This window comes from Drosophila innubila (assembly GCF_004354385.1).
Source record: "Drosophila innubila isolate TH190305 chromosome 2L unlocalized genomic scaffold, UK_Dinn_1.0 4_B_2L, whole genome shotgun sequence".
Lineage (NCBI taxonomy): Eukaryota > Metazoa > Arthropoda > Insecta > Diptera > Drosophilidae > Drosophila > Drosophila innubila.
The window spans coordinates 6,071,726-6,083,636 of NW_022995372.1; the positions used below are offsets into that span (position 1 = coordinate 6,071,726).

The 11,911-nt window shown below is 38.7% G+C and overlaps 1 protein-coding gene across 3 annotated transcripts in view; it reads left to right on the plus strand.

The window, feature by feature from the left end:
- The window catches only part of LOC117779547 (dedicator of cytokinesis protein 9), a 29,157-nt gene that overhangs the window by 9,412 nt on the left and 7,834 nt on the right, over window positions 1–11,911 (plus strand). For 2 of the 3 annotated variants that reach the window (XR_004617019.1, XM_034615780.1), the window contains exons 2-7: window positions 6,275–6,391; window positions 6,925–7,442; window positions 7,501–7,804; window positions 7,880–9,322; window positions 9,800–10,135; window positions 10,361–11,833. Coding sequence is in view for 2 of the 3 variants with exons in the window: in XM_034615780.1 (XP_034471671.1) it covers window positions 6,275–6,391; window positions 6,925–7,442; window positions 7,501–7,804; window positions 7,880–9,322; window positions 9,800–10,135; window positions 10,361–11,833 (4,191 nt within the window). In the remaining variant the exon portion in view is untranslated. Of the gene's footprint in view, window positions 1–6,274; window positions 6,392–6,924; window positions 7,443–7,500; window positions 7,805–7,879; window positions 9,323–9,799; window positions 10,136–10,357; window positions 11,834–11,911 lie in introns of all 3 variants that reach the window. The other variant, XM_034615779.1, reaches the window with a different exon arrangement.

Here is an 11,911-nt window from a genome sequence, read left to right on the forward strand (position 1 = left end):
ACAAAAAGTTCCCACGCAACAAAAGTGCAAAAGCTAATTACATATACAACAAAAACAACAAAAAGAAGATGAACATGGTATAGTTTTTCAATTCTTAAAGACCTGATATGCTTGTTAGACCGTTTGAAAGAAAGTAAAAGAAAAGCAAACAATTGTAGTCTTAAATGGCTTGTATGACAAACATTGTTTAAAGAATATTGCGACGTGTCTTCAGTCTTCAATCTAAGCTTGTAATTACTCCCGTCTTCAATTAAATGGACGTTGTTTGGGAAAGTTGACAGTTTCAGTGCAGCAACAAAATTGCGTTTGCTTAGTTGTGTGTGTTTGTGTATATGCAGCTACTTTCTAAAATGTACTAAGCACTTTCAATTGTATAAACAATTTTTAAAGACAACAGGCTAAAGAACCTGTCAGCGCCTGTCCAACTAATTATGATGGACCAAAAGCCGCTTTTCTTTTTGTTGCCGGGTGTGAAATAAGTGTTAATTAAGCAGGATGGCCAAAAGTAAATGTCTCCTCTCATTAATTGCTCAATTGTCGAAAAGCAAGAGAGTGTTGAGTTGAATAAACCTTTTAAGCTGCAGCTTTTGAACTTTTACAAGCTGCCACACTGAGTGGTGCCTTGTCCGCCGAGGCCTAGATGCCGACACACCCACCATAAACCACTCGAGTTGCCATTTCGATGACCCGAAAACAAGTTTCAAGAACCCAAAAGCCGCTTAAGCGCCTCAAGCTGATCTTTGGGGCTACACTGTGCAACATAATGGGATAACGAATTTGTCACCGAAGTCAATTTATAAAGGATTAGAATTAAAAGAATTACTTTCTTTAAAAAGTATTTTTAGAGTTTTTTTAATGATTTTTTTAAGATCTCGACAAAACATTTTTTAAAATACATAGTAAAAGACTAGAATGGAAATAAGTGAATGTTGTTAAAATCGTTTAAAAATATAAATAATTAATTTTAAATTATAATAACACCATTATCTCAGAGTCTAACATATAAATTTAAATTAGTAAACTGAAGTAAGTTTATTGTTAGAGTATTAATTCATATATATATATATATATATATGTATATATATATATACATATATATTTCAAATATCAGTGCATGAAATTGATTAGTTATGGATTTTTTTTTATATATTGTCGTATACTTGCTTTTGCAAATATGTATTCAATTCAATTCGATTTGAATAGGTTTGTTCAAAAATATTTTTGTAGAATCATTCACATTACTGACTTCACAACATCTTATTAGTTGGTGTTATCATCATAATGAGCATTTCGCAATCGAATGAAAGTCTTGCGGAACTTTTACCCACTTGAAACTTATGCAATGTGATGCGATTAAAATGCTTTATAATAGTAGGTCGGTATTGGCATTATTTAAAATGACTTAAATGAGTCGCAGATCGCATTGTGGTAGTGAACAAAAAGCCGTCTAATGAATGTCTCTAAACTATCCAACATGTCTGCGCTCTTTGAATTGAACGCCTAATGATAAACTTCCTTATTTGTTGAATCGGTCATGTAAATTTATGAACGATTCATAAAGGTATTTGTATTAGATTGAGATTTATTTACAGGCCAAGATCAGACACTGGGTGAAATTTTTTGCCGTGATCAAAAATATAAATAAAAATAAAAACTGAAGCTCTTTCTCAAAAGAATTGTCGTGAACAGCTTAGAAAGTTGTTATTGTCAGTGTCGATTGTCAAAGTTATTATAACAAATGCGAGAGATTTTCAAATGTCCCAATGGAATTCGCTTGTCTTTTGATTATGATATCAAAATGGTCTACAAATAAAGTCATGGCAATTCATCAGGTTCCAGACCATAAAATGCTGACTTGTCACCACATATGAGCTGCACTTGAATGCGAGTGCTACCTCCTGTTACAGCCCAGTTAACAAGTTTTCAGTTACGCTCACACAGTTGGGTTCATTGAACCAAAACCTCGCACTGATGATGACCAAAACATTATAAACTCCCGGGCCTTTTGTGGTCTTTTCCGCTGCGTCACTTGGGAAACCGGCACCAATGTCAGAGGCTGATAAAGTTAAACCTTATAAATGTATAAAAATATCCACACACAAGTCCAACGACATAGTTATGCATTTTTCTTTTCCCTTTTATCAACATTCTGCGTCTTTTTATTATGGCTCAAGTTCACAATGCAAATTCAGAATTCGTTCTCGCGGTATTTTTATATGCGATAATATACACAAATTATGAAAAAATATGTATGAGAACAGCTGCAAAAGGAAATGGCGACAGGGCGCGTGCATAGCTCTATGGAATTTGCAAGGGTATCCAAAAGTTCTAGCTGCGGATGTCAGATGTATATATACTTGTTCCTAATCACTTAATGACTCATTGTGTTTGTTGAGGAAATTCATATAAAAACTAATATTTTAGAATATATTTATTTGTTGTTTGTTTCTATTTAAATAATATATATATAGAAACTTTAGTATTTATCTATCGATAGTACCTATCAGCTTAATGTGTCTATATTTTTGCCTTATCTATTAATCTTTTTTATTTTGACACCCATCGAATTTGTATATCTGTAGTATTTGTATTTTGTAGCTATCTATCTAATTTACCTAAAATCATTTCCATTTATACTTATACGCTTGGCCTTTTTTAAGCGTTCGTACTTTTAGATTCATCTTTTACTAATATTTTTGACATTTACTTTTACAAAGTTTTAAAGTTAATTTACAGTTGAAATTATAATATCTAATTTCAATATTAATTTAATTAATTTACTAAAATAATTTAAGAAAATCTTATAAATAAATAAAATGCAGAATAATTCTTAAATCTATATGTTTCTCTGCTTTTTGATAACATTTTACCTTGTTGTAGTTTAAAAAACCCACTGAAGGCTATCAGCAAAATCCATTAAAACAATCGAAAACTCATGCGATTTGAATGAGCTCTTGAAAATGGTAAAACACTTTGTGGCTTTATTGTTGGTCAATTTGGCAATCCAATAACTCATTGGCAGCACTAAAAAAAACATTTGATGGCAACAAGCGAACTGGAACTTTTGGAAAACTAAAAAGCTGAAATAAAAACTACGAAATGATGCCATGAATTGATCTTTCAAAATATATAAAAAAGAAACAGAAAAAAGTTAAGGTGGTTTTAGTGTGGGTCAAAAGTTCGACAGACACAGTCATACATACAAATACTAATGCAGTGGGGCAAGCTAAATTTAGTCAAAACTTTTCCATAGACTCATAATGCAAATCACATTCATGGTGGAGGATGGAGGGAGAAAAGTGGCAAGGCGAAAAGGCAGACGGCCACTTCAATGGTTTCCAATTCACTTCAAAGCGAAACAGAAAACGAAAAGTAATTTATCCCCCCTTCGAACTCAAGATATTTGTATGTCTGAAAAGGCAACTGCATTGTTGCAATTTAAATTGATGGCTAGAGTGGGTTAATTGTGGTGCAAGGGAAACGGGGGGCTAGACGACCTATGGGATTCTTTTGCTCAAGTGACATTGTCGAGCTGCCCATCGAATAACCATATCAAAATCAATGAGATTCCCCCTCGTTTATGGCTCGGTCATTGCCACTGTATATTGTTATATTCAGCATAAGCAGCGACAAGTAGCATGCTACATGCCACATGCCACTTGGCTGCACTGGAATTGCATGACCAGCGCCTAGCGAGAAGTAGGCATAAAAACATCACGTTTTGTGGTGGCGCCTTCAACCAACAAAATCTGAAGATGATGACGATGATGATGATGATGATGCTGATGCCTTTTGCTCAGGTTTCACGCCTTGCCACACAGACTGGACCAGTTGTTGTGGTTGCTGTTTTGTTGTTGTGGTTGCTGCTGATATTGTGGTTGGCCATTTGCTGCTTTCATTGCCTGCCAGTTTCTTATTTTACAACAAATTTGCGTGTTGGGCTCTACTGCTGATCAACTGATAGATTGATGATTGGTAGTGCCGATACTGACTGATTGAAACAAGTTTCTTGGCCTTTCATTGGCATTTTGACTACGCCCAGCTTAATGACTTTATATACCCAATTCTCGGAAATTCTTAGCTGTGTGTTGACTGAGTGACATGTTTTTAAACCCAAAATTTTTTTTTTGGTTTTCTTATTATTTCTATCAAATGTATAAACTTTTCATTTATAAGTACGAGTTTAAAGTACGAGATAATTTAGGCATAGTTTTAGTAAAATTTTTTAAGAAGCTGTGTAATAATTTTATCTTAATTTAATATATATCCTTTGTTTATTCATTTTTTCTACGGTTTCAGCCATTTTTTTTTCTACTATCCACAAGTATTTTAGAGTATTTTGAAAAGTCTCAGCATATATTAAGAGACAAAGAGTTTTTCATATGGCAACAGGCAATGTATACATTGTATACATTATGAAGCATATTTTGTTTTTCACTGAAATCTATTTAATAGGAAGTTTCCCATGGTAAAGCATCTCAACAGACAACATGTCTATAGAATAAATTTTTTATTTACATGCTATAAAAGTATATTTTATTTTAAACTAAAGATTATTTGCTAGAGTATTTAAGCTGTTCAGAACAATGACTGAGTATTTCTTCAGGCAACACTTTATAGGAATTAGGCTACATTAAAAATTGTATATTATGACTTAATCTGCTAGGCAATGTTACAGGGTATATATCATAGTCTTCAACAATCTGTTTTTTAACTTAACTGTAGTTTTTTTTGTTTTTGTTTGACTAAGCAATTGATTTGGTAATTGCTTTGCGTAATTCGCGATGCAATTGTCGCCGTAGGCTCTAAAACATGCTGAGGTGTTAGGGGAAGGAGAAGGGGTTTTAATTACGCAAGTGACGTCGTCGTCGTTGGCAATTTGCATGCAATGCGTGAAAAAACAGAAAGAGCTTGAAAAAGAGGGGGCGAAAGAGATAGAAGAGAAGAGGTAGAAGAGAAACTTGGGCTTATCAACTTAAATGCTTTCCACATGTGACAGGCGTCAAGTGCATCGAACTGAATGAACGTGTAACCACAGGTTGTACTGCGTATAAGCAACCCGATAACTTAAGTCAAGGCTTTCAAAAGCGCAGGGCAAGACGGAAGAGCTTTTGAATAAAACCTTAACAGAAAGTTCGAAATGTATAAATGTTGAAGAATTGCTAAAACAAAACTTTCATTATATGAATAATAAACAACATGTAAATTCTTAAACTTTATGCAAATTACAGTTGTGAGCGGCTTCTGTTGAACATTTTATTATTGATTAGATTAATTATAAAAACGTATACAGATTTCACAAAATGCTTAAGCTACAAATTCAGAGAGTTGAGGTAGCTACAGAACTGAAGGGAAATAAAATTGATAAAAATATTAGAAAGGTTAAACTTTAAGAAAAATTGAAAGATAAAATTCAAGACATAACATTTCATTAGGGATACGTATAATTTAAAGCTATGAAAAATATTATTCTTAATAATTCAAATTAGAAATAAAGGAAATATTGGTTAAATTTAATATATGATAATTTATAGTATGTATTTAATAAATGTTCTGACCTAAGACAATTATTGTTATATATGTTGACCCAACCCGTTTAATGAAACACTTGGAATCCTCGACAATCCTTTATTTATTGGTGTACATTTGCGCAGTTATCACACGAAGTTTCCAGTCCCTAACCAAGCCCAGGAAGCTCAGGTTACTCATTGAATGACAACACTCAGAGGTGACACCGGAAATGACACTTTAACCTTTTTGGATTGATGGCGCCATGTCACAAAAGGGTTGGGTTGGGTAGTAATAGCACCTTGCAACCTACTGGTGTCAGTTAGGCGCACCTCCATGGTGTCATCGTTTATCCAAAATCAAAAACAAAAGCTAAGCAAACCAAAACATCTCAAAACGTCTGCTGGGCATTGCAAAATGCCAAATGGTTAAACAAAATCGATTTGTTTATGGCAATAGTCTGGGCCCACGCCGACGTGTCTAAAACATGGAACATATCATTACAAGATACAACCACGGAGACGTCGACATCCGCTGTAAAATGCGGTCAAGGTCTAAACGGAGGGAAGAGGAGAACTCGAAGGGGGAAGCACCGAGAAAAGCAGCCATAAATTTATGGCGTGGCTAGATTCAATAAATTCTAGGATAGCTGCATTTGGATTCGGTTATTGGGGGAGTCTATTAATAGCTGCGCTTTGCTTTTACAAGTGGCATACATAAATTAGCAAATATCTAACCAAAATGTTTCCCTTCTCTTTACTTGCAGAACAAACCCCTCATTGTAGAGCCCATCGATTTTGAAGCCTTTATAGCCAAAAATAAAACGCTCATACAGAATGATCCGCAGCGGGAGCTGCTTATCTATCCAGCAGATGATGTCTCGGTAAGTTGGAATATCAGAAAGACAAAGAAAAACTACTTAAGCTGAAAGAAAGCACCACAAATAATTTATTCACTTATGTTAAAACTTTTACTTTTGAAGCGATTCGTTTAAAATTTTAATGCTTAAACAAGTCGCAATTGCTCGACGCACATTAATTCAGAATAATGGATTTTTCTATTAACTCTAGTTTGTTGATATGTCAAGCATTTTGTATTGCACAGATTTCCAGTTTCATTAATAGAGATCAAGTAAAATTTATAATTAAATAAACATTTTTATAATTTTGTCAAAATAACATGTATATTCTGAACTTTTTTTGTTCAGTTGTTCATTTTTCATGAAAATCAGTTTAATTAACTTGATTGATCGTAATGCAGCCTTTAAAGTGAATAAATTTAAAAAATTATAATATTTTTTTTTTTAACGTTTAATTTTCAATTATATCGCAAATCGATTTACTCAGTTTCTTATGAAGATTATGCATAATATATATTACTCTAAGATATACAATTTATACAATAAATTCATTTCAGGAGATCATTATGCCACGTAAGCAACGCAGCAATGACAAATCCGTGGCAGATCGATTTGAGCCACCAAATGAGGCGATTGTTTGTCCACTTCACGGCTCCATGGCGTTGGGCAGCAATGGACACAGTCAGGTGAGCCGACAGGGCAGCCTGCAGTCGAATGGCAGCTACCAGAATGGACACAGCAGCAATACGAGTCTGTCCAATGGAAATGGTCAGTTGTCCCGAAAGAGTTCACAGTGTTCCAATGGCTCGACAAGTCGAAAGTTGTCACATGAATCCTACGAATCAGCATTGTCATCCACAACACTGCGATCCCATCTAGCACAGCCTGAGGAGGTAGACGAGTATGGGGATGAGGAGCATCCAACTAGCGAGGATGTAATCGATGGAACGACGACAGGAACACGTGCCGAGTGCACACGTTTCACACGACAAGCGTTGTACACATATCGTGCCAAGAATCATCTCATTCACTACAAGTACAGCGCTTATGGAGGAAACTGTCATGATCTACCTAGGTGTTATAGTCATTCATAATCTCTACACGATTTCTTTTAACAGTTTTTTATCTTACAGCACATCGCCTGGCGAGGAATTGCTTGAGGAAGTCTATGAAATTGATGCTGATCAGGATCGCATAGATGAGCAAATGACACGTTCCCAGGCGGACACCATCACCAAGCAAGGATATCTGCTGAAGGGACCTGATTCAGCCTCGGATCGCATGTTTGCCAATATTGGCAACAAGTCCTTTAAGCGTCGCTATTGCTATCTGCGCCAGGAGATCGATGGCACCTACATGCTTGAGCTGCACAAGGATGAAAAACAGGGCGAAGCAAAGGCCACCATTGTCATGGACTTTTGCACGGAGGTGGTGCAGGTGCGTACACTTCCAAATTATTCAGGAGTATGAGATTCCAATTCCGTTCCAACAAAATTCCGTATCTCATTCTAGAATCCAAAACGTGGTCGCTTCTGTTTTGAGCTGCGCATGACCGCAGGACACAAATCATTTACATTGGCAGCTGAAAATGAGCAGGACTTTAAGGATTGGCTGAGCAAGCTCTCCTCGGTGCTGGCCCAGAACAAGGCGCAGGAGGAGAAGCGCAATGCATCGTTAGAGCGACAACCTCAGGCCACTCTCCAACTACAGCCACCGGCGATGGAGCCAATAACATTTGGTACACTCAAAGGCCTGGATCAATCGCTGCATCCACAGCTTATGAAGTATGGTCGTGAGACGGATCACTCCATTGCCCAGGCACGACGAGAGCAGCGTCGTCGACTCTTTGCCTGCTATCAGAGTCCGGGCAAAGCCATTGCTGGTGATAATTTGGAGCAGTATCGTGAGCACTTTGGCACAAGGATTTTCCTTTGTTGCCGCAGTCTACGCTTTCGATTACAATGTCAACCCACGGATATGGCAGAGGGAGCTGGAGGGGAACAGCTGTGCCAGGTGGAACCCTACATCACCAGCCTGGCGCTGTACGATGCGAAGGCAGGTCGCAAGCTCAGCGAGAGTTTCTACTTTAACATCAACGAGGCTTCAGCGGCTCAACTGTTGCCCAACACACCTGTGCCCGCCTCTGTGGCAGGTTGCGGCGTTCCCAGACGCTCGGAGAGTGATGAAAAGAATGCAGCACAGGCGCCACATTCTCTCTTCGATGGCGTCTCCTCGGAATTGCTTCGGTGTCCTCGCCAGCAGTTCCAACAGCTGAGGCAGTGCCTCCTCTCGGTGACTGCTCCACATGCGGATATTTATATCGTGCTGCGCATTGAGAAGGTGCTGCAGTGCGGCATTCCCCAGGCAGCAGAGCCTTATGTGAAGGCTGCTCGGGATGCCAAGCTGGGACAGAAGGTGCACAAGGCAGCCAAGAGTTGTGCCCAACACATTGGACACTATCGCCAGCCATTCGCCTGGGCAGCTCGTCCCCTATTCAAGGCCTACAGTCACGAGTTGGATGTGGATCCTCAGCGAGAGTTCGAGTTCAACACGATCTATCGCCAGGAGTTGCCCAAACTAAAGGATGAAGAGATGCTCAAGCTGTTGCTCGACTATCGCAAGCCGGAGAAACTCAGCAAGCTGACCATAATCCCGGGTTGCATGCGTCTCCAGTTGCAGCTGTTGGATCAGACGACGCCCTGTGGTCTCAGCAAATCTTTAGCTCCCTTGTCTAGTTTCAGTGCCTCCGCCAAGCAACCGCTCACCTTGGAACTCACCGAGTTTCAGGGTCAACACGAGCGGGATGCGTTTCCTTATACCAATTTCTGCAATCATCTTTATGTTTATCCATTGAGTTTGCAATTTGATAGTCAAAAGATCTTTTCGCGAGCTCGCAACATTACAGTCGTGGTGGAGCTGAGGGATGGAGATGGGGAGTACAGCAAACCATTGAAGGTAAGCGGAAAAAAAGCAGAAAGAAAAGGCTGTGCAAATATATTTAACAGGCATAACTTCCACTCTAAAAAGTATGAGAAATAGGCAAATAATTCACATTTAATGGTTATTTAAAGATTTTTATTTTCTCAATACAATTTAATAATTATTTGTGATTAAAAAAAATATATATAAATAATATAATATTATAATAATATAAATAATATAATTATATAAATAATATAATAATATAAATCAGTAATAATAATTATTACTGATTTTTTATTACTTAGTAATAGGAGCTATTGAAGATTTTTTGGGGAAAATAATTATTTCAAATAAAGTCCCATTTACATTTTCGATTCTTGGAATATAAATATTTAGAATAATTATTGATATATATATATATATTTTTTTTTTTTAATTTGTGGAGAGTATCTGACTGTAACATTCTTAATTGTTTACATCTATTAATGCAACTCTTTTGATTTTATTCAGTGCATCTATGGCCGACCTGGACAGGATTTGTTGGTCTCTCAGATAGCCTGTCCCGTTCTCCATCACAATGTGACGCCCACTTGGTATGAGGAGATCAAACTGCGCCTTCCACTTGGTCTCTTTCCCGAACATCATTTGCTCTTCTCGTTTTATCATGTGTCCTGCAATCTGAGCAAGAAACGTGATGCACATGCGGCATTTGAGACGCCCATCGGGTATGCTTGGTTGCCATTGTTGCAGAAGAATCGCATCTGTCTGGAGGAGAAGCTGTTGCCTGTGGCAGCGACCTTACCTGTGGGATATCTGTCCATACAGCCTTTGGGCCTTGGCAAGGGGGTAAGTTGCTGTCGTTGTTGTTGTCGCTTTGTCGCTTATCATCGACTCATGAAATGTTTTTTTTTTTGTTTTTACTTTCACATACGTTCCTTGCTTGTCTAACCGTAAACAAAAACCCGCTCTCAATTGTTCTCTTTTTCGCACCATCTCCATGCATTATACCATCCGCAAATCCGTAATCTCTTCCCCTCTGGCCGCCTACAAACCCTTTCAATTTCTCAGCAGAATTGCGGTCCGGAGATTCAATGGATAGACAATCAGCGACAGCTTTATAACGTTGGTTTACGTCTGGATTCTACGGTTTTGACTGCAGATCAACATTTGCACAATTTCTTTGCCCATTGCGAACGTTTGCTGGAAGGTGGAAAATCTGGAGCTCTGCCGGCGGAGATGGAAACTTGCAAGATTCTGAAAGCAGCGCATGCTATTGACATGAGATCCTTGATCAATTTTCTGCCTACGCTACTTAATGAACTCTTTACGTTATTGGTGCACACACAATCCGAGGAAATTGGCTTAAATGTCATACGTTTGTTGACCAACATTATACATCTGATAAGCGATGAGGCGAATCGCACAGAGCTGCTTTCAGCGTATGTGAAGTATGTGTTCCATGCTCCTTATTACAGTCAACAGACGGCCAGGATGCGGACTGTGCACGGAGAACTGTGTCGTCATTTGCCATATCTCCTCAATCCGAGCAATACGGATTTCCTAATAGTCAACAAGTTCATGAGATACTCATCGATCTTCTTTGATCTGATTGTTAAGAGCATGGCGCAACATCTTTTAGCTACCGGACGCATTCGAATGTTGCGCAACGAAAGATTTCCCAAGGAGTATGCGGATCGTGTGGAGCAGTTAATAAAAATCCTCGTGCCTTATATAACAACGCGTTACGAGGATCTGGGCGAGGAGACACAGCAACTCAATCGTTCTCTGGCCAGATTTGTGCGTCAGTGTCTGAGTTATATGGATCGTGGATTTGTCTTCAAGTTGATACGTTTCTACATGGAACATTTCGCACCGGGAAACGCACGTGTGCTTCACGAATACAAGTTCAACTTTCTGCAGGAGATTTGCCAGCATGAGCATTATGTACCATTGAATCTGCCATTTGTGCTGAATCCTAAAAATCGTCCGCCGGAATTGCTGCAGCATTTTACGCTCTCGGAGCAGTTTTGCCGACAGCATTTCCTCTCGGGTTTGTTGCTGCAGGAGCTGAAGAGCAGCCTTAATGAAGTGGGTCATGTGCGTCGTCATGCGCTGGCCATTTTTAAGGATCTGCTGGCTAAGCACGAGCTGGATGCACGCTATCAACAACGTGGTCAGCTGTCGAGGATCGCTTTGCTCTATGTTCCTTGGCTGGGCATTGTCATGGACAATTTGCAGCGCATAGATGATCTGTCGGAGTCGGGCGCCTGCACTCCCAATGGTCATGTCTATGCCGACTCCGCCTCGTATACGAAGCGTCTTAGTTGCTCTAGTAGCTATGTGTTCAGCAAGGACTCCTCCAACTTTGGCTCCTTAACCTCCACGCCGCGTTCCAAGAATCGCTTAACATTGCACATTGATCAGCCGAGTCCTTGCCGCACCTCCATGCACATCAAGGAGCACAATTATCTGGCCGCCATCGCCGGCTCAGCGATAAGCAATGGTGTGTCCAATCTATCGCTCAACTCCAACTCCGATTCGGGCGTAAGTAATCCTTAAGATTATAATTTAAATTATTTATTTATTTACTCAAGTAATTAGTAATGTGATAGCACTGACAAT